Source organism: Aedes aegypti, chromosome 3 (genome assembly GCF_002204515.2).
Source record: "Aedes aegypti strain LVP_AGWG chromosome 3, AaegL5.0 Primary Assembly, whole genome shotgun sequence".
Lineage (NCBI taxonomy): Eukaryota > Metazoa > Arthropoda > Insecta > Diptera > Culicidae > Aedes > Aedes aegypti.
Window position 1 is genome coordinate 297982453 of NC_035109.1, and position 23660 is coordinate 298006112.

Below are 23660 nucleotides of genomic sequence, written 5' to 3' on the forward strand. Positions count from 1 at the left end.
CGTTTATCGCTACGGATATCTGGGCCCAATCCTTTATGGAGATAAATTTCAGCTTTTCAAATTTCATTCATCGTCTTCTTTGCCATGGAATAGCTGCTTCACACAGGCTTAACTGAACCGATGTCCGATAAGCGCACGTATAGAAAGCATTACGATACCTGTATGTGTACCATCCATTGCAACTGAAAATAAAAACAAGCCAACCTCTGTACCTCCACTCCACATTCCGTTCCATTTGGAAGGGCAGCAACATATCACATCTGTTCGTGGCATCGTCACAATCAAAACAAACCTGAGAGGAACATCGTTCTAGAAGGTTGACGAAAATAATTTTGAAATTTACCCACTATTTTAAGGTAAAATTATCACCGAGCCCAGTGCAATAGTGCATTTTTCGCAGTCATGATCGCCGGTGGACACGGTGAACCCAATCCGAACTCCTCGTGGATGGATTCCCGGGGTCTTTGGCTGGCCTATGTGCTCGGTATAATTATATTCCACATCGTAGTCCTGGCAGTGCCGTTCATTGATATTCCTTACGCCTGGACGATCACGAATATTACCCACAATTTGGTGAGTACGGGGGGTTTGAATTCATTCAAGAGGACAGAGAAATATAATCTTATCGCGATGACGACGGATTTCATACACGGCCCTTCTTGTAGGCACATCTCTACTTCTTGCACTCGATAAAGGGCGCACCGTGGATGAGTATCGATACCGGGGACTCGCGAAAGTATACTCACTGGGAGCAGATCAACCACGGGGAACAGTTCACTGCAACGCGGAAGTTCCTGACGGCAGCGCCGATCATTTTGTAAGTCATTGCATCGTACGACTCTTGTGATGTTCATGAAGCTCTAGAGTTGGTAAAAGTCACATGGCATGAGTCATTGCTAGTAACAATTATGATTAGGCTGACCATACGTACCGTATTTGACGGTACAGTACCGTTTTCATCCCCTCGACGGGCTGTCCCGTCGTTTTATGGAAAATGCTCGAATTGTCCCGTATTTTATGAAATGGATAATTCACACTTAATTTCAACACCAGTACAACAATAAAAATAACAACATAACAAACAGTTTTTAGAAATATTTCATTCAATAAACTGTCTTACTCATCTATTTTCCAAGCAATTATTAATTTCTCAAACAGAGTTGAACTTGATCCGTACATGCTTCTGCTTAACTATTTGCGTTTCTTTACTCATATTTATGCCAAATTTTAGTGGATTTCCAAAATACGGATCTTCATAAGATAATTATTCATATAATACCTAAAATGAAAAAGAACAACTATGTGTTAACTTCTGATACGCAATTGATTGGATTAACTGTTCAAAAGGTGGATATTTGAATAAAGTAATGAAATATTAGAAAAATTTACGTTTGTATTTGAGAAATTGAGAAGTGTAACGATTTTTTTATAAAATTCTTAAAAAAAACGCTGCTTTTCGGAAATCAAAGAATGCGCTTCAAGTTTCTTAAGTGATTTTATTTTTATTGAATCATACAGACATGTAGCTTGGGATTGCATAATCTGGTTCTGCTACTTTCCCTCGAATGGCGGTTTTCTTAAAGTCGTTCTCCCAACGCCAGTTCTCAGAATGCTAGTTCCCCGAAAACCCCGTTTCCCCGAATAGCTCAGTTCTGCGAAAAGTTCAAACACTCATAATTGTCATAACCATTCGCATTTCAAGGTGGTAAACAATGCATTTTTGGCAATATGTTTTTAGTCGAGAATGATCAAATATCTCCTTCTTTGGTAGCTTATCGATCTTTCTAACTCAACACTATCTCATTACCCGAGCAGAAGCAAAGTTCTGACCATTAAATCGAGACATTGATTTGATTGACATAAGAGATAAAATATCTGAAGATAATATTAAAATTTTATTCCTGGAACTTCTGAGCCATAGCTAAATTTGATGGTGGAAGATCTAAGGAATAGCTCGCTGATATTGGTGAGATCTTATGAAAGCTAAATATGATGTGCTAATAATATTCCAGTAGTAAATTTTAGATATTATTTTCGGATGTTTTATCTCTTATATCTTTCAAGTTAATATCACTTTTGTATGTCCATATCAAAATTTGCTATTACTTAGCTTTTTTCGCCTGCTCGAGTAAAGACTATTATTGCACTTTTTTGAGCTGCATTGCTTTACAAGGGAACGGGTCATTCGGGGAAAAGTAGCACAATTGCATAATCTATGTCTTTTAAAATTGTCCCGTTTTTGTTTTTTATTTGTCCCGTTTTTATCTGGTTCGCTTATGGTCAGTCTAATTATGATTCAACTATAAATTTATTTTTAATTGTTCAATCCTATAAAACTATAGTATATACAAGTAAAGTGTACCAGTTATGGGATGGGTAAAGTGGTTCCTTATTTTACCAGATGTGAAATTTCAAAAACATTCACATTTTTATGTTTTAACATCAGGATACATCCTATATTTTACTGCTAAAACAAAACATTTCAAAATGTGGAGACCAAGGTATTTAAAAGGGAGGTAGATCAATGTGTCAAATAGGGCATTCCGCCATATTGGAAAACAATCAGACAGCCGGCTGGTTTGTTATGCTTCATCAGGTCAGCAAGCCTTGAGATCCTAGCAACATGTTTCCCCTTAAACCACTTCGCTTTGTTTCCTGTCATTTTGAGAAATCTGTTTTCGAATTACTTTTTTGAATTATTCAGTGCTGATCACACATTTTCATTACAACAAGCTGACTCGATGGTGATGCAATTAAAGACCTTAATATGTAATGTAATTATTTCTCTCAGTAACATGATGTGAAAACAGTTATGGCACAATAGTACACCTATGTCCATTGCAGTAACTGTAATCGCCGGTTGTACTGCCCATACTCGAAAAACAGTCCCATATTCTATGAGATTTCCTATATCAATGGAACTGTTGTACGAGTATGGGCAGTGTATGTACAGTTACAGTGTATTGCACATTACAGCTGTTACAGTTCATGTAAGTGGGTAGAATTGAATTTTGTACACATTAATCGAAGACTCAAAGTACAACAACTATATTTTGTAGCTTTTTCTGGTACAACAAAAATATTTAAATAATCTGCAAATAAAAATCAGTGTTGACGAATATAGAAAATGGTTACTGGATCAACCCCGAAAAACGATCGAAATGAGAAACCATTTCAGCGACTTTTATGCTCTATTTTGTCTGTTACCGTTGCAAGAAACAGTCTGAAAAGAAGAATATAGTTTAGTTACCAATCATAACCACCTCCATAGCTCAAAACTTCGTTCTCAATTTGAAATAAAACCGAGTAAAGCTTAATGGCCAATTGATGTTTCAAACAAGCTGACATTTTCTATTTCACAGCAGATTGCCAGTAACAGAATTAGTCCTTGTATGTCCTTTTTGAATATAAATTTCGTTTCAATGGACAATCACGACATTCTAGAACTAGATAATTGAAATAAGACATGGATTTAAACCAGAAAATACGCTTACCAACCACTCTACTCGGAATCTGTCTTCGCTAGAGCACACATTTTCAATTTGTTTTTGAAAACATAATAAAATAATCATTGTGCCATGGAAACGAGATCAATCAGCGGAGGGGAAAGGAAGAGCCAGCCAGCCAACTCGCCAGCTGTAATTTTATACCCCCTCGCTGCTTATCATTCCCCGCATCCACTGACTGCTTAGATCAATGTACCTTTCTATAAATACCTTGGTGGAGACACTTCAAGTCATCACGTATGGCAAAATAGAGAACCACTAAGGCCATAGCTGGTAGACACTGATGAGTGCGCTGATAAAAATTAGGTTTTATCACAGACGAAATAAAGACCTTCACGTCTCTTGCAGTTGCCAAAAATTCTATGGCACACGAGGTAATAGAGCAAAATCTAGAATGCTGTGAAATCTGTCAAACTTGGGTACCTTTTGTAGTACCAAGGGATCAAATGTAGTACTAGAAGTGGTACTTATTCTGAGCCCGACTACTGTCTTTAAACAAAACGAATAAATAATTTTCTCCTGAAGTAGACGTCACACCTGCGTCGAAACGTCGGGTTAAATAAATAAAAATCGTTTTTATCACAAAAATGACTGCGTTGCCGAAATAACATAAATATTTGAAGATACAGTTGTACTCTAACCAGTGTACATCAAAAAGCACATTTTAGTAATAAAATTATTACAAACTATGTTGATTCGCATTCTTTATCACCTAATAGCTGATTTCTGTTGTAAATTAAGCGCATAAATCAGAATTCAAGCTGGAAAACTTGCTTACAAGTTCACTGGATTCGATTAATAATACATTTGTAACATTTGTAAATAAATAACTCAAAAACCAGATGTTCTAGGACATTTTTAAAAACGGCAATAGATTCAGAGACCTCAAATTGAGTTAATAGCGGTATATTAGTGCTTAAGACAAAAACTTTTTCCGCTGTGAAATTAGCATGTAAATTAATAATATCGCCAACACATTCACATAAGTTGATTGTTACAATCTTCACAATTTGCAGATGATTTTTATATGTGTTTATAGATAAATGATAGCTAAATTTTAGTAAGCATTAGAAGAAGCCTTGCATTTTTTTTTCTTGGAACTATTCATAATAAGTCTTTGGGAGATTTTTTTGAATTGTTTTTCCGAACAAAATCTAAAAAGTTTCCAATTTTTCTATATGAATATTTAGGGAACCTGTTGAAGTCCTTAAGAGGTATCCAGGAAGAATTTTTAGATTGAACTCATGAAAAAAGGATTTGTTGGAATCACCGAAAACTGTCTGGAAAAATACCTGAATCGCCATAGGATCTTTTAAGACTGGACTCGGAAAAAATGAGACACACAAAAAAGATCACCAAAAATCATTTTAAATCGGATACTTCTCAATTTTTTTTAAATAACTATATATTAGCTATGTTTTGGCGTAAATTATTTATTGAATTTCTACCTCCAAGCTGAATGCTCGTACATTTCTTTTTACACTGCTCATGAGATCTTGGGCGAGGCTTTTCCCATGTTTATTACACAATTTCTCCCAGTTTTTTTTCTGAGCTTCATCGGTTTTGAATGTTTTTCCACTTTTCTTAAGGCCACACGGGACGTCATCATAATCACCCTATCCATTTCAAGAAGCAAATCCCAAGAACCACTCCATGTATCGATGCGAAAATGTATCACTATGATTCTATTTATGTAGTGCACAACCCAATACATTTCCAGCTTCATCGGTTCACTAAAACTCGAGATTTGCTTCCACAAAGTTTTGATGATAATTGTTAGATTGAGACGAAAGATAGGGAAAATAACACGGTCTCCCGTGTCCCCTTAAACTTCTTCTTCATTATCGCCTTAAACTTTTCGATCGAGACCACATTAACGCCCTTCGATTCGTACCAATCCATTACAGGCTTGGCGTATTGGTCAGAAAAGCGTGGGACCACGATGAGAGCAGAAGATGGGCAGCAAGCACTTCTGCAAGCATTCCTCTCGATAAATCTGCCCGTTTATGGTGCCGGCTGTAACGAACGGCTTGCTGTACCGTCCGCACTCACAGATCGCCTGCCACAACAGGTGCTTCTTCGCGAATTTGTCCATCTTTCTCTTCCGGAACATTTCCGGAACCTCCATGCGGGACATACCGACAAAAAACTCTAGGCCGGGGATTTGATTGATGTCCGACTAGATATATGTCTCGTCGTACATGACGAGACAGCCAGGCTTGACCTGAGAGAGAGGGGACAGCTGGCTTAGATTACGCGCTCTCAAAAATCACGGAAACCTGTCATAAATTGTCACTAGAAAACCGCACATTCGAAGGGCCAAGCAGGGAAAATCGTCATAATTCACATTTCAAAAAGTTGAATATCTAAAATATGGTATTGATTTTTTTTATATTTATTTCCTTTTTCATAGTGAATAACAAAAAGTGAATATGATTTTGACCAAAATAAGTTCACCTGACCGTTGTGCACAACCCAAGAATTAAAGAAAGAAGTCAAAGAAGGCAAGAAAACATTCCAACTGTCAGTGAGCTGTCTCCTCTCTCTCTCAGGGCTTGGCCAGCCACTCACGGTACAGCTTCCGCGCACGCAAGTTGGCCACCGTGTTTTGCTTGTCAGACTGGGTTTCCGTTTTTTGTGATTTTATCACATTATCCACAGAACCGACACTGCCAATCGACGTATTGGCTTTTTGATACACGGAATAGTTGAAAAGAGCGTTCAAAACTTGCTTTAAAACTGATGAAAATAAATAAAATAAAATAAAATTGACCTTCACGGCCACGTCTCCAGTGGAGAGGTTCGGGTTATTCTTAAAGTACTGTCTTATCTTCAGCGTCTACTCTGGGTATTCCGTTTTCGGTTTTCGGCCGCTTCCAGCGCGGCGCTCGATGGTCTTCGTCTCCTGAAATATATTCGCAACGCGGGACACGGTGGAATGGTGCATCCATAGGCTTTTGCTGAACAGGATTATCGATCACCGCGCCTAAGATAATCCGGGATGAAATGCTGAAAGCAATCTAGAGGAAATTTCCATACAAATTCCAATTATTGGAGCTATTCTGCAAACTTGTTTGAAGAAGCTCAAAATGTATTTCTGAAGAAATTCTTAAGCCCAGCCTGAGGATATGCTTGTAGATGTTGATAGTGAAATTCTTGATCGAATCCTTGAAAACTTTGTGGAATAACTCCTATAGGCATCCTTCAATAATCTTAGCAGCTTGTGGTGGTATTGCTCAGAAATATCAAGAAATTTTTATAAGTTGCGGGGAAAAAGCCACGTGGATAGAGAAAAATAATAATAATTCCAGGAGCTGTATCAAGAGTACTTTCTGAAGAAATATAATGATCCAAAGAAACATTTGCCTATTTTATAATCATTTATTAAGCAATTTTTCACAACTACATACTGAATAGTTGCTTTATTATATTACTTTGCAGCTGCTACGCACACATTGCAATGCAAACAATGCATTGTTCAAGTAAATCTGGCAAAATTATTAGGCTACCTATCATTTAGTGACTGTAATAGGCCTTTTCATGTGACAGATCCGTCTATGCATTTGTTTACATCGGTGGAGGACCGGTGCTAACACGGGCCTGTCAGTTTCATAGAAGAAATGTCAAAGTGCTTCTCGATCAGCTGATTTGAGACGTCATTTGAATAGGCCTATAATATATTGAAATGATGTTTATCCAGGTTTCACTTCCCAAGAAACATTTGCCTATGTTATAACCATTTATTAAGCAATTTTCATCAACTACATACTGAATAGTTGCTTTCTTATATTAGTCTGCAGCTGCTACGCACACATTGTTCAAGCAAATCTGGAGAAATTATTAGGCTATTTATCATTTAGTGATTGCTAGCATATATCGTAATGATGTTTATTCAGGTTTCACTTAAGTCGAATTAGGACTGCGGATAATTTTTAAACTCATTTAATCGATGAAATATAAGTAATAAATTACTTTCTTAGACTCATGTTCAACTAAAGCCTCTTGAAGAAAAGCAGAATTATCGTTGTATAATAATGCTTTAAAGTCTTTTGAAATTGTGTATTCCTGTCATGGAAGCTATATTTTTGAATGTTATAGAGGCTTCTTCGGGTATACAACAACATCAAATCAAGTTTTCCCAACAAACAACCGCTCATTTAACAAACACTATTATGGTAGTTTTATTCAGCAGCATGTTTAACAACATTTTAATTATTATCATTGGAAGCCTTTGTTCAGGCGTTGTTCACACACATTTGGAGAAATTATAAAGCGTGTCGTTTTATATCGACTTTATTTACAACTTTTGAATCGCTTCATAAACATTTAGTTAAGATTTTATTCAACTGGCACAAAAATAATTGAAAACAAATAAATAACTAAAATTCTTTTTACATTGCACTTCAAATGCAGAGTTATACACTACTACACTTTAAATATGCAGTGTATACACTTATAACGAAATTACAACCACTTTAACAAATTACTTGGATACTGGATTCGAACTCGATACCTTCCTATCGTCAGCGGTATGCCTTGCCATCTACGCCATCCTTGAATTGATATTGTAACCGTTCGGTGTCGAATATGATCCTCTTGTAGCTGAATATTGATCATGCTTGAGCTTCTATTCAACAATATCTAATCAACACGTGCTATGCTGATCAACAACTGAACAAGCGTATTTTTTAGCTGTTGTTCAGTGCTGATGCAAGCTGAGTTCAGTCGGCTATTTATAGCACACAGTGAGACATTTTTTGTAAATTCTGGTCAAAAATAAAGTTTATTCATACAAAGTAAAATAAATCTGAAATGATTTAGAAAATTTCATAATAATATTTAATTTGTTTAAGACTTTAATATAATTATCGCATAATTTATGATCTCTCCTCAAAAGCCATTGGTAATCGAATATAATTATAATATAATCAAATTCATTATTTTATAGATTCAGTTTTTAATTAGTTGACTATTTTAATGATTTCTCTATTTTTATTTACAGTATTGGACAACATATTTGCAACCTTTTCTATTTTCTTTATAAAATTGTCAACATTGGTAAGCTAGATCTCAGTTACTTTTGGACCGATTTGAATGAAGTTTTCACAGCTCATTAGAAATAACTTGAATTTTACCATAGATATTTTTTCTAATCACAAGTTTCAAAGTAATAACGATCTGACTAAAGTGAATTTTTCGACAGAAGATTCAAAACTTTTTATCTGAATATGTATATGGCCTACGCATTAATTGTTAAAATCTAAAACTTTGCTGAGGATTCCATGAAGCTATTACTTCAATTGTATTAGCTATGCCAATTATTAGGATTTGTCAAAACAAATCACTTTAGTCAATCCGCTTTTGAATTTGTGATTGGAAAAATCGCTTAAAAATATATGTGTGAAAATATAAGTTATGTCTGAAGACCTGTAAAAATTTCATTCAAATTGGTCTATAAATAACTCAGACCTAACCTTCATTTTGTATGTAAAATCAAACAAGTTGCAAATGTTTTGTCCAATACTGTGATTATTATGCATTTAACAAATAGTCCTCTTGTAAATATATTTAAATCATTTACACGTCAAATATTTTTTTTAATGATCCTATATTTCAGGACATAAACTGAAAATATTATCTTAACAATTATTTAGTAAATGTTAAGAAAACATCAGTTATAATAGTATCGATTTATTTTTTATATTAGCTAGGTGAACATTAGTATAAATTAAGAACTCAATGCGATTTTTGATATTTTGTCCATTTTTCGAAAATTTGGCCATGGTGTGACCTCTTTTGAAATGCTTATTTATTGCTGAACGATGTATTTTTTAGTCGTTAATTTGACCTCTTATGAATCAACTGTTCGAATGATATATGTATGTTGAATTAAGATATAATAAAATACTTATTCAGCTCTTGATCATGTTCGTGTTAGGCATCTGGAAACCGCTGAAGTGCAAAGCAACTGAAACGTTAGTTCGGCTCCTGAAATTATGTTTATACAAATACATTTGTTTGGTGGAATATAGGCTCTTTAATAAAAAGAAAAATTGCTTGTTCAGCTTATTAGTAAAACAATTTTGACAGGTTGAAAGAGAATTGTTGAAAACGTTTAATAAGTGTTGATTCTACTATTATTCATTATAATTAAAAATGCTGAACATTGACTTGAATTTGGATTTAAAGAGCATCTTATCAGCTCCTTGTACGGCGATTTTTTATTCAGCTGTTGTTACCATTATTCAACACATCAAACTACATAATTATTCGATCACACCATTGATTGAGAACTGAACAAAAGTTTATTGCTGCAGTGAAGAAGTTTATTAAACATGTTATGCACTGGGTGCACTGGACGGAACTTATTTGACGTCCGTGCAACATATAAACCAGTGCTTTTTGTTCGTGCTTGTGTCAGCCATTACATCATCCGCAACTTTCTGTATACTAAAGTGTCGAGAAAATGGAACCACGTAAAGGTAAATAAAGATGGAACTAGAGTTTATAACAATAAAACTTCAATATTTCAATCATTTCTTCCAGATTACTTTGTTGTTGTCCAAACTAAGGAGGCAGGAAAACTTGTTTTAACTGCGGTCCCGTGTCGTTGGATTCGTGATGGGTTTCTGTTTTGGCCCGGTAAAAATGCAAACAGATTGCGTATGGACCTGAACTCAGAACCAGGCAGTGGTTGGAGCAAAATCGCTTGCAGTGTAAAACGGAAGTATATTCCATCCTACGAGGAGGCCGAAATAGAAGCTGCTGAGCTTTCAGGACAAAACACGGAAAGCTCAGATTCGGCGCCACGTAGAAAGAAGCAAAAAAAAGTGAAGAAAGATGGTTTCATCAAACGGTTCGATTTCAATCACCTGGTTCCCGGAGGTTTGTGCTTTTATTTTATATTATTTCATTGTTTTACATTTGGAAATTTGCTTTTCAGAAAACCCCACTTCAAACATGCAAACGAACCAAAATCAAAGCACCGGGCCGGAACCTACAAGTGCACCAATGAATTCACAGATTGTTGTCGATTCTCAAGATCTCCCGGATGTAGCTCCTTCTTTGCTCTGTTCTGCCAGCGTGAACCAGGTGGATGAGACATTCTCCACACATCAGACCGTCGATCACTCGGTTTACCTGACAACATTGCCCTTCTCCGTAAATGAACAGCAGACGACAGATGAAATGCAGGCAGTTGCCACGGAGGGCGAATCGGAATACGTATATTTTCAGCAGGTAGAACTAATGGTGTGTTTGAAAATTGTAGGTAATCAAATATTGTTCTTATTCCTCATTCAAAAGTGACATGGACGTGAAACTGGCAGCAGCTTTACGTGCCCAAGCAAAACCGTCCGATGATGATGAGAAATTCACGTTTTCCCCAGTGTCTTCCATCGAGCAAATTCATGAGCTGGAGAAAAATCTCGCAGACGAAGCATACGCTGAGCGTTTCGTAAGTTATTGTAACCGTTTTGTTAGTTCTAGAAACATAAATGGTAGGGGGCAAGCACCAATTTTCGACCTAGCACTAATTTTCGACCCATTCATACGATTTTGTCCTACTTTGTATGAAAATTCGAAAATTGGCACGGATTTCTCGTAGATCGAAAATTAGTGCTTCTCCCTTAGTTGATGATGAATGTTGCCATTCCTGCACAGGGATGATACACACATTATGTCACACTAAGTTTGAACAATCTCGAACACGGTGGTTCACTTTTGTCCCCCACACCCACTTTTGTCACACTTTTTGTATAAGCACTCTGGAAACTTCGTAAAGATTATTGTCCATATTTCACTGTTCCATGACCACCTCCCTCACCCCCTAGGAGCGTGTCATAATGTGTGCATGACCCCACAGGGATGGCAATTCCCAATTCTGTTTCTACATTTTTCCATTCAATTTTCTCCAATACAGATTTCTTACATGAAAAAGCTCGTTGGATATGTTGGAGATAATTGTAACGGTATGAACATTTCGTACACATTAGTGGACTTCTTTTTCGAACGTAACGTGATGCTGAAATGTTCGTGGAGTGGTGCTAGTCGCAGTTCTATCATCAAACTGGCTATCAAGAATTGCACCAAAATCCTGGACATCTTTTTTTCAATCGTTCGTAGTGTGAATATTACGTTCTCCCGGCAGCTTCTGGCACAATTCTTTAAACAAGTCACACGAAACGCCAAGAAAAGGAGCGAAGCGAAGGGTTTGCGACAACCGACAATTCATCGTAGAGCAAAGAAATTGAACAACACACGATGTCAAGGTAATTATTCCGCATGTTTTTTTCAGCGCTGATTGTATTATTATGTATTTTATTTAATGTTTTAGCGGACGTTCCTCCTACCACGACCCCTGACGGAACGAAGAGTGATTGGAGCCCTTCGACAGAAGATGAATCACAATCGAGTAAATCGTCTTCGAGTGATGAGTCAGATAGTGAGATGCTAGTGAGCAAGGTGGAAGAGTCTGACCCTCGTATCAATTCATGCTAATGATTTTACACTTGATTTGACTTTCTATATGAAGATAAGTTTTAAGTTTGTTCTAAACCTTTTATTGATTTACGTTTTTTAAATACCTATCGAATAGAAAGAGATAGGCGAAACTGGGAGAGTTGCTTATACGCTTTTCGACAATGTAAACGCTATCGAACGAAATAAACGTACGGTGTTTTTTATTTGCACAGAATCTTTTTATTTTACAAAAATGTGTGTAACAGTGGAACAAAAACATGGTAGTCATCCTTATAACTTACTATGATATATTTACAAATAATGTCTGTTGGTTGATATTGATCTGGTGAATTGGAGAAAGATATGTTTGCTTTATAAATACCTAACAACGAAGAACGGATTGGCAAAACAAAAAAATCTCTTGGTAGCGCCAAAGCATAACCGCGAATAATAATTTGGCCATATTCGTTGTATGAAGCGTCTAGCATTCTAACAATTTCATTTCGTTTCGTTAGGAACCATGAATTTTCAAACGATTGATTAAGAGTTAATCCATCTCTAATTAAACAGTTTATGTTATTACTTCGGTTGATCAAGTTAGGAAAGAAAGGTTTGTTTGTTTGTTGAATTTTCTTTACAGCATTTTTCTCAAGGATTCTATTTGCTACCTGTTCCAAACAATTGTTTCCCTGTCTTAGGCATCTTTTAAGCTGAGATAAGTAGCTTTCGAACGGGTATGCGGAAATGGAATCAAGAGATCCGAACCTTTCAACGTCAGGTACCACGTGCTCTAGATTGTGTATATTGCTAGTGACATACTCTTCTCCGTAAATATTTTTGAATTCTTCAATAAACTTTTCGAAAAGCATTTGAGCCAAAGGTCTCAAATTTGCATAGAAATTTGACGAACAAATCGTAATTGCGGTGAACAAAAGGAGGAAATGGTTGTATGTTGTTTCATCTAACACGTCTCTTAGCACGACAATACCAATGTAATTCAAAAACGTACGCCATTCCGTACCCTTCCAAAACGCTAAACAATCCAGAGCTCGTATTTTACGGTGGAATTCGCATGGCAGTTTGATTTTGATAATCCTATCTGATAGTTTTTTAATTTGAAATGCGCTCAGCTTTCCGATGAATCCCAATGTACCATCTCTCCAGCCTGTTAGAAGTCGTTTCATCACGCCTAGATCTAAGAGATGGAGAGAGTCAGCTACAACGAAATCCTTGATCATATCGACTTCAGTTATTTTCAATATAGGCGATTCTTCGGCATTGTGATGTTTTCCATACATTTTCTTGCGAAACTTTTCATCAGTTCTAGGAGTACAACGTAGAGATGGAAAGATGACTGTGCGTGAGATGTGGGAATACTCGCCATGTATCGTGCATTTGAGGCATCCATTTTTGCTATTGAAATTTACGACTCCTGAAACATAGAATATTGCTATGCCTACTAAGAACATATTTGAAACTATATTGTATTGAAACAAACCTTTTACAAAAGCCCGAGCTGGAGAATCGCAAATGAAGCATCTAATTTTGATGTCGATTTTGAAACCGTTCACGATAATGCCATTTTGTAAAATGGGGATGATTTCATTGACAAATGGCGTTAAATAAGCATTTACGCTCAAGGGTTTTGAGTTTCCAAAGAAAATTCCTATGGGCATCGGTTTTAAGCCAGGCAAACCATGCACATTACACAGAATTGGCCATAATTGGTATTTTGAGCTCTTATGTATCGGGAGTCCATCAATATTAATGTTGATGCTTATTGAAATGTTTTCCGAGAGATTAGCGAACCAATGTGCTAAGCAATTTCGTAGTCCAAAGTGCCAATATTTTCCACCTGCCATTTCGATACATAATTTTCCTATACCTTGTGGAGTATCAAGCAATGTCCTCGGATCCATGGGTAGTCGCTTGTCATTGTACTGGTACCTCATTATTTGTAATAAATCTTTCAATGCTCTGTGAGTGATATTATGGTGTAGAGACCACTCTTTCATTGCAATTTGAATATCCTTTTTCTCAGGACTAATGTATTCCACGATACTTGCAAAACTGTTTTCATTGTATTGCTCAGAAACATCGCCATGTTTGCTCGAATCCTGGATATCTATTCTACGTTGACATTGTTCGGGATTCACCATGCTCATGGTGTTTTCATGGACTTCATTGTAAGAAGCTTGAAGAAAAATAGAGTTTTCAACCTTAAAGGTGCATTCAATGATACGTTTTTGTTCTTGACTTACGGGCCGACTCACTGGATATATTTTTGTAATTAGTGCTTGTACCCTTAAGTGCAGGACAAATATTTTTAAAAATTTGTTCATATTTTTCACGTGTGCGTTTCAAGCTTCTGTAAAATGAACCGCTTTTTCTGTACTTTTTGTAAATTTTATCCATTTTTGAGAAGCAAAATAAAACGATCCGAACTCTTCGAGAAGTAAAATTAAGCTGAGTTCGCAGATTAATGCGCATATATAGTTTAAGATTGGATATTAAAAAACGTTTGAAACATCATAAAACAACATCAAAGCAGACCTATTATGCTTTACTTGAATAAAAGCATACTCATATACTGTTGTTCGCATTATTTCATAGTTTTGCTAATCATGCTGGTCAATATGTTAAGTATTAGAGATTGCAACTTTTGTACGATTTGTAGTTAGTCAAATATTCAATATTTTATCAAATTGATTAGTACATCCTATAGAAGCTTTTAATCAGCTAATTGTTAAACTTATTTTGTTTAGTAGAACAAGAGCAACTATTTTTGTATTTTCGGAGGTTTATTAAGCTCTTACTTAAACCACAAACTTCAAGTGGAATAACAGTTTTTTAATAAGCGGAAATAAATTTTATTGAATTAATGATTCAACTTAAAAAATATTAAGCTATTGTTGCCATTGTTAAGCTTCTATTAAATGTATAAGTATTTTAAAAGCTTCCAATTGTTCCTTGGGTTAGCCTACTAAGGATTGATGATTTAACAACGCTAATTTAACAAACAACATTATTGCAGTTTAATTCAGCGTCATGTTTAACAACATTTTAATTATTTCCATGTGAAACCTTTGTTCAGGCGTTGTTCACACAAATTTGGAGAAGTTATAAAGCATGTCGTTGTATATTGACTTTATTCTACAACTTCAAAATCGCTTTAGGAGCATTTATCTCAGCTTTTATTCAACTTACACAAAATTAATTGAAAACAAATAAATGACCATAAATCGGTAACACTGTAACATCAAATGCAGAGCGTTAATGATTAACGGATCGCAATGATTAATTAAATGATTAATAATTAAATTCAACTTTATCTTGATTGATGATTATGATTCATGATTAAAATTTTCGAAGTCATGATTAATGATTGTGATTGATGATTAAGCCAATGTATGATTAATGAATATGATTATTGATTAAATTCAAATTTTAGATGATTAATGATTATGATTAATGATTAAACTCAGTGATTATGATTAATGATTATGATTAACACTTACGTGCCTAATGTCAAATTTGATCAAAATTTTTCAATTTTAAAATAATCCTTTTTTTAATCATCATCTATCTTATTTATACTTAGAACGTCGCGACCCATTGTGAGCCAGCACTATACAAATCTCGTCCAGCACGTGCGTGGTCTTCCTATACCTAATAACTAACGCGCTCTCGGCTACTAGGCATTCGACAATAGAAAGCGTTGTGTTTGGATGAACATCTTATTTTTCCGAAAGAGGTTTACTTCGCGAAAGAGTACCACGTGATTATTGAGTTTAAAAAGAATTCAGGTTAACTTCTCAGTCCATGAGTTCTCTCGTGGTGTAGGGGTAACGCGCCCTATCTAGTGAACAGGGAGTCGTAAGTTCGATTTTTACCCAGAAGACATGTAACTTTATCGCAAATTTCACATCAATTTTTCCATTTGATCCTATTGCGAAATATATATAATGTTTAGTTTTACTACAGTTGTTCAAAATTTCAATTTGTTTTTCAGTCGGCTTCTAACGAAATTCCGTAAATATCAGTCTTGCTGTTTGTCTTTAGAACTGCGGGTATCGATTCGAAAATTACGATGGTTGTGGATTCAATTGTTTATTGTTTTATTATTGTTTAGCAGACCAAAAGAAGCATGGCATCCAAGAGCAGAGCGTTAAATTTATCACGATCGAAAAATTGATGATTGAACATGATGTGAGCTATTTGATTCAGATTTTTTAATCATATGTGTACCAATAAATTTTCAAGAGTGTGATCCATTCGTTGCAACTTAAAGGTGTTTAGGGCATCTCATATAATTTAATTATTGTTTTTTCATTACTCTTTGATTATTCATCAATCATTCATTAATTCATTAGCTTGCGACACATCGTTTTAAACGGATGTTTCAAGCGTTATTAATAAACTTATTATTATTATCTTTATTATCGAGACTTTCAGCCTGTGGCTGGTTCGTCTCCAATTAATAAACTTAAACATACAACGGTATGTAAGGTTTGTCGATTTCCCGGAGAAAGTATTTAAAATATTGGTAAAAAACTAGTTGAATTTCAATACTTAAAGCCTCAAGCACAATGTGAGCGGCAACGCGGTACAACGGCAAAACGGCAAGCCCATCTTGAGCTACACTGTACTTGTCAAGTCAATGTTGAAAAGGATTTGGTCAACATGGGATTGATAAGTAAAGGGTAGATCAAGATGGGCTTGCCGTTTTGCCGTTGTACCGTGCTGCCGCTCACATTGTGCTTGAGGCTTAACTTTATAAAAGAAAGAACAGTGTAAAATTAGTAAGGCGACAAACCCCGGTAAATTCTAATATGTTGCTCATCTTGAGATAATATGTTTATTGTACATATAAAAGATTAATGGCATTTGCATGCCTTTCTAGTGATTTTCTATATGTTTTTTTTGTTAAGTGAAATATTTAAATAAAATTAGTTGTTTATTCATACTCCAATAATTCCTTCAAAGTGAAAGTGAAGCACTATATTGGTAGTTCTGAAACCTAGCTTTCCATACATTAAAATTCTTGAGCTTTGCAAACCTAGCCATTGAACTCATTCCCAAGGGAATTAATGAAGTAAATATTGGATTTTTTTTGGAAAAATTAGCTTGTTTAGGCGTATTCAGACTTTTTTGTATATTCTGAATCTACGTTATAGTTTGAACCAGAATTCAAGGTTTCAGAATTTTCCGTGCCCTAGAACTATTTTAAACTGTTTAAATCAATTATAATATCAATATTAAGATATTGAAAAGCAATAAAATTGTGATGTACTTAGAAAAATATGACCTTCCGAACAAGCTACAAAACACTTTAAATATTTAATCACCAAACAACCCAATTCTTTGAGAAATGTTGGGCGAAATCAATTTGAACATTTTGAACATTTCGGAGACGAACCAGCCAACGGCTGAAAGTCTCGATAATAAAGATAATAAATAAATTTGAACATTTGGTAGGAATTTTCTAACGAGATCTTTATGAAAAACTGGAAAAATATTTTTTCAAACAATGTTTCAAAGGAATTTCCGCCCTTCCTTGATTTGAATCTAGATATCAATGAAAACGGTTTGAGATTAAAAATTGGCTGTAACGAAGCTCAAACGATTTTTATATCAGATTTATTACTTTCTGTCATTTAATCATTGGCCTTTGAATAAATAACCGTTAATCAATGATTATTAATCAAAATAATGATTAAATGGCATCTCCCTAAGGCACCGTCCACAAATCACGTAATGCTCGAAGAAGGAGGGCTTCGTGAACAGCGAGGAACTATTAACAGAAATACCACCTACTAGGGAAAAAAGACTGGTTTTCAATTTTCATACAAAGTATACAGAAATCTTATGAACGGCTAAAAACCTAGGTCGAATTTTGGTGATCTGTCCCTATAAACAGAAATTCCTCATGTAGAATGGTACCACTCACATGCTTCCCACCGGGTTTTCGAATTCGGATCAACTACAACTGAGCAAATGCACCGTCTTACATGGAGGAAATATTTAAGGGTCTTTTTTAACTCGTATGGTAACGTCCGTGGGTACAAATCAAAGCCATTCTGTGCTTGGTTGGATTTGGAACTTCCTTGGGCATAAACTGTAATTCTCGCGTTCAGTATCATCATAAGGGCGTAACTGCAATGATCGATTTCTCTTAATCGATTTTCTCTTTAGCAAATTACTCAGCTGGGCAACTGCTTATCACTGCTTTTTTTTTCGTTTCAGTAGAAAGAACTCATCGTGCTTCGGCATGTTAAATCGAAAAATGTTACCAATATCGATTGACTTTCGTGTAGTAGTCCAAAGAGAAAATCGACGAAAAGACATCGATCACTGCAGATACGCCTGTATGATACTAAACGCAAGAATTGTTCTTGTCACACGATATAAGAAATGCAAAATGTATTTATACATTAAAAAGCAATGTTGTAAAATTTGTTAAATTTTGTTCAATGATTGATTGATGATTGATTAAATGTTTGACTTATGATTAAGTTTATGATTACTGAATAAAATTAGCGATCTTTATGATTTTGATTAGTGATTAATGATTAAAACATAATATTGCAAATATTAGTGATTAATGATTAATGTTTGATTTGTTGTGATTAATGATTATCATTTTTGATTAATCTTAATCATTAATCATGATTAAATTTATGATTAATCATTAACGCTCTGATCAAATGCAGTGTATACTTTTACCATGAATTAATAACCACATATAATAATTACCTGGATACTGGATTCAAACTCGATACCTTCCCATCGTCAGCGGTATATCTTGCCATCTGCGCCATCCTTGAATTCATTTATCAGCTTTCCAGTGCCCAATATAAACCTCTTGTAGCTGAACATTGATTATGCTTGAGCTTCTGTTCAACAATGTCTAATCAACACGTGCTATGCTGATCAACAACTGAATAAGCGCATTACTTCTGCTGCTGTTCAGTACTGATGCGAGCTGAATTCAGTCGGCTATTTATAGCGCACAGTGAGAAAATTTATATCAATACTGGTCAAAATTAAAGTTTATTCACAAAGTAAAAACAGTCAGAAATGATTAATCGAATTTCATAATAAGTTTGAACTTATTAAAATTTTAATTTGATTGTTCATCTAACTAACTAAAATTCATTTATTTCATATATAATATTTTTATTCGATTGATATTTTAAGTATTTGTCGTACTTTTCCATATATTAAGCATTATAGAAATATAAAATATATTTCAATCATTTGTATGTTTAATGTGCTCTTTTTGTTTTTCAAAATAATCCTATATCAGAAGACTGATTCAAAATATTTTCTAAACATGATTGAATAATTGTATTAAGAAAGCATCAGTTATTATTGTATCCAATATGTTTTTATATATTAGTAAGTAAGTGACGACTTCACCAAGGGCGAAAAGCCTTCCAAATAGAGATAAATAATAATAATATTAGTAAGTTGAATATTGTAATACATTAGGAATACAACGTATTTTTTAAATATTTTGTCCATTTTTCGAAAATTTGTCTTTGGTGTGACTTTTTTTGTAAGGCTTTATTAAACGTTATTTGGGCTTTCTTTGGATTAACTGCTCGGATGATATATCTATGCTGTACTAAGATTTTATAAAATAACTATTCAGCTTTTAATCATATTCATGTTAAGCATGGAAACAGCTGAAGTGCGAAGCAACCAAAACGTTAGTTCGTCTCCTGTACATCTGTTCAAACAATTATATTTGTTTGGTGGAATATTGGCTCTTTAATAGAAGGAAAAATGACTTGTTCAACCCATTAGTAAAACAATCTTGACAAGTTGGCAGAGATTCTTCGGAGAAGTTTAATAAGTGTTGATTCTACTATTATTCATTCCGATGACAAATATTGATCATTGTCTGAAATTTGGATCTAAATAGCATCTTCTCAGATCTTTGTAGGGCATTTTTTCAGCTGTCACCATTATTCAGCAATAATTTAATATGTATGTTTATTCGTTACTCTGGACTGTAAGTTTGGTAACAACTCTCATGTAATTATTGTTACATTATTATGTATACTTCGATGAGGTATCATTAAAAATGTTATGGTTAGTAACTTTTTCCGATATCAATAACGTCGCAGATGATAATCACTACATTTGGAAAATTTAAATTATGATCTTTTTAATCCAATGTGATTCGTACTTTACCCTCGTTAATCCATAGTCGCCTACATGTGTTAGATTTGATTTGAAAAACACTTTAAACGTTTGAAAATAACATAAAAAAGACATGATATGTTTTGCTTGAATAAAAGCATACTCACGTACTGTCATTCGCATTGTTTTTAAGTTTTACTAATCATGCTGGTCAACAATTGTAGAACAAAAGCTACTATATTTGCCTTTTCGGAGGTTTATTCAGCTTTTATTCAAAACACAAACTTCAAGTGGAATAACAGCTTTTTTATGAGCGGAAATTAATCTTATTCAATTAATGATTCAACTAAAAATTTGTTCAGCAATAATTGCTGCTATGCAGCTTGTATTAAACACGTAAGTATCTTAAAAGCCACCAATTGTTTCTTGAGGAGGAATGACAAAATAAAAAAACACAAAAATATGAACGATTTTTTCGAGTAATAAAATCAAAAACTCTGGTAAAAATGTATATTTACAAAAGCGAAATTCCGGGTGAAACTACCGACGTAGTTCGAATGCGAGAAAAAATTCGAGTGCATGAAGAGCGAGATGACAAAAATTCAATCCAATCAATTTGGACTAACAGGAGCTGAGATACAGAGCCCTTAACTTGGACATTTTGTATGGAAAAACTGCATTTGATCACTAACTTTTGTCACTGTCAAATGTGTATATTAGGGGGGTCTGTAGCCTTGAGGTTATGCTTCCGCTTCATAAGCGGAAGGTCATGGGTTCGATTCCCAGCCCCTCCACAAAAAACCCGTCCAGCCACCAGAAGACGCCTCACGGAGCACATCCATCCTCCGTCAGTTTCAGATGGTGACTGAGACAAACTGACCCTCTTCGCAGACAGCTAGCCTCACTAATAGCAGAGCTCTCGCTTACCTGCTCGGTTTGAGAGTAAAAGAGTAGGAGAAAGTGAAACTAGATGTAAATATAGATAAGTTAAAAATAGATCTGTATCGATAAAGCAGCTACAGATCAACTGAGTCCGGCACAGTAGTGGCCACGAGCACGGAGTGCCTAACTATTAAAAAAAAATGTGTATTTGATTTTATAGTTTCATTTCAAATTAGGAAATTATTGGAATTGATTAGGAATTAAATTAGTGCCTATTGGAAAATAAGAAGCTATTGTCTGTTTCATGGACAACAAAACGCGCCGCCAACAGACCGGCAAAATCATCGCCTGCAAACGATTCAAAGGAGGTTATTTGCCGTTATGTTGGTAAGACTGGCGAAACGTCAATTTCGCAGCCGCTGATTCGCTGGCAACGATTTTGACGACGGTTTCACCAGCGACGACGACGATTACAAATCATCGCGTTTGATAAGGTGCGAAATTTACAATAACATCATGATGCTAAACTGGTGGATTTGATAATCCGTGATCAAAGTTAAAGAACAAACGTCTTAAGGTGGCGCACCTGCACTAAATTTCGCTACCAACGGATTTGTATTTTGCCTCAAAGTTTGTTTTCGATGAGAAACCCCATTTTTCCCATGAACAGGTAGCCACTGTTGAAAGGAAAGGAAATCGCCTATCATTAGGCGTTTAACAATCAATTCACAAAATACAATGCTAAAATTTACCAATAAATAACTTTTCGTAAGAGTATTGCGTGTTGATTCGGACTCAGTGGCTTAAAATTGAGTGAACAGCATATCTTTTCATTTTGGTAACCCATCACAGTAATTGATCAACTTGAATTTTCATCGAATAATTTTTAGTTTTGAAAAGAAAAACTGCTTATGAAGTTTTGATGATTACGATGACAGAGCGTTGAACGTTAAAAGGTAGGGGAATTCGGGGCATATTGGACACATCAAGCAAATGCTTGTTTTAGGACCACACAATGACATTTTTTAAATTACTCTCGGCTAGTTTTCATGTTTTATGTTAGTGCGACGTGCTACATTCATTCATGTTAATAAAAATTATATTATATACTAGAAAAGTGAGATAGCAAATTAGGTCCAAAACAAGGCTAGTAAAAAGGTATCGGGGCAAAATGAACACTTGCATGAAATTTAATGATTCCAATATATTGAATGTCTGTCAATCGTTTCAATGTGTAAAAGGGCTCTCCCTCTATCATAAGAGCTGAAAAGAACCTTTCTGGATTAGCTATTTTGCTCAAAAATTAGATTCTCCCACCGCCTTGCTTATATGCCAATTTAAAGCGGAGAAAAACTTAAAGTCAAATTTCAAAGGACAATTGAAGTAAAACATAAACTTTTTTACCGTCAAACATTTCAAATGCAATACAGATTCCATGCAGTGTATGAACTTTTGATGAAGTATGCATATTCTCAGAGATTGAGGGGGTGTCCAATTTCGCCCCGGGTGTTCATTATGCCCCTAATCCCCCTACTAAGCTTCAAAATGTACTCCTATTTTTTATATTAATATTCTTATTGGAATTCCTCTACTTATTTCCATGAATTTTATTTGAATTTTCATTGAAAGCCCTTGAAGAATTTGTACAGTAGTTTTGCAGCATTTTTTTCAATATTCAATAATCAGAAAGTCTAATCAGAAATTTCCCCTCCTCAGGTTCCTGCTGACGTGCATGTACACCCGGAACGACACCGACCATTTCATCGCCAACTTCATCTCGCTGGTTGTGGTGCTGGTACCGAAGCTACCGCAGTTCCACGGAGTTCGACTCTTCGGAATCAACAAATACTGAATGGTCCATGGTAGGGATCGATGGGACCCGGAACAGGGTCCGGACACAAATAGCTACTAGCTGAAAGCATCATCACTCGTGGAAGAAAGTGGAAGTAACAGATACTGGGAGTCGGACGTAGTTTGAAGTTTTTTAACTATTTATGTGTATTACATACAACCACTATTCATAACTTCGCAAAACTAATTAGACTATATCTATATACAGAATGTTTCTCATGAAAAGGATCTGTGGGAGAATCCTACAAGTTTATCAGAGGGAATCAGAGGGAATAGTTTTATACTAACAACTTGTAGGATAACGGGAACTTTAGACGTTGGTTTATTGCGGGTGTGATTTTTACCGATCGGTAATGTTTGGCTATAGCCTGAAAACGGCATTATATTTGATTTGATATATTCGAAAGACTTGTAACGGTGTACTATGTGATTGAGGTATACTTTATTCCTGTAAGGACAAACAAACAATTTAGAAATAATGTAGAGTGTTTCATTTATGCTTCGAAAATTCCGTATTCGATTTACAAGATTCACTACAATATTTGAGTACTAATACTTTTGTCAGATGGTTCAAATCTTTAGTAGGATAGTGGAAATATATTGAGGATCATACAAGCTTAACTGTTATTCAGTAGGTTTCAAACACTTAGTACTATAAAACGAGGTATCAGCGGAGTAATATTGATCGGAATGACTGCCCTCGTGGATTTTTTTCGTTGAAAAGTTTTTGATGCATATGAATAACGCTTTTCTATTCTATGATTTGTCTAATTTGATTTGACACTACCTAAGACTTACGCCTAACGTGAA

The 23660-nt window shown here is 35.1% G+C and overlaps 2 protein-coding genes and 1 long non-coding RNA gene across 3 annotated transcripts; 2 read left to right on the top strand and 1 right to left on the bottom strand.

Annotated features, from left to right (window-relative positions):
• Nucleotides 1-219: 219 nt before the first annotated feature.
• LOC5575858 (ORM1-like protein) lies at nucleotides 220-23329 on the top strand. Its single transcript, XM_001662217.2, has 3 exons — nucleotides 220-573; nucleotides 666-817; nucleotides 22716-23329. The coding sequence occupies exons 1-3, from the start codon at nucleotides 403-405 to the stop codon at nucleotides 22849-22851; spliced, it is 459 nt and encodes a 152-aa protein (XP_001662267.1). The 5' UTR covers nucleotides 220-402; the 3' UTR covers nucleotides 22852-23329.
• Nucleotides 2705-3871, bottom strand: LOC110678008. The gene is made up of 2 exons (XR_002501378.1): nucleotides 3495-3871; nucleotides 2705-3223 (listed from the first exon to the last, which is right to left on the bottom strand). It is a non-coding gene; the product is annotated as an uncharacterized LOC110678008 (long non-coding RNA).
• Nucleotides 9005-12196, top strand: LOC110678007. The gene is made up of 6 exons (XM_021850341.1): nucleotides 9005-9988; nucleotides 10053-10391; nucleotides 10450-10745; nucleotides 10812-10962; nucleotides 11428-11776; nucleotides 11842-12196. The coding sequence occupies exons 3-6, from the start codon at nucleotides 10672-10674 to the stop codon at nucleotides 12003-12005; spliced, it is 738 nt and encodes a 245-aa protein (XP_021706033.1). The 5' UTR covers nucleotides 9005-9988; nucleotides 10053-10391; nucleotides 10450-10671; the 3' UTR covers nucleotides 12006-12196.
• Nucleotides 23330-23660: the final 331 nt, after the last annotated feature.

Bases quoted from the DNA above. Each gene is read 5' to 3' on its own strand.
- LOC110678007 (XM_021850341.1), top strand. From the start codon at position 10,672: ATGAACAGCAGACGACAGATGAAATGCAGGCAGTTGCCACGGAGGGCG. The intron at 10,746-10,811 runs GTAGAACTAATG...CTCATTCAAAAG, and splicing joins AATACGTATATTTTCAGCAG to TGACATGGACGTGAAACTGG. The intron at 10,963-11,427 runs GTAAGTTATTGT...TCTCCAATACAG, and splicing joins AAGCATACGCTGAGCGTTTC to ATTTCTTACATGAAAAAGCT.
- LOC5575858 (XM_001662217.2), top strand. From the start codon at position 403: ATGATCGCCGGTGGACACGGTGAACCCAATCCGAACTCCTCGTGGATG. The intron at 574-665 runs GTGAGTACGGGG...CCCTTCTTGTAG, and splicing joins CGAATATTACCCACAATTTG to GCACATCTCTACTTCTTGCA. The intron at 818-22,715 runs GTAAGTCATTGC...TCCCCTCCTCAG, and splicing joins ACGGCAGCGCCGATCATTTT to GTTCCTGCTGACGTGCATGT.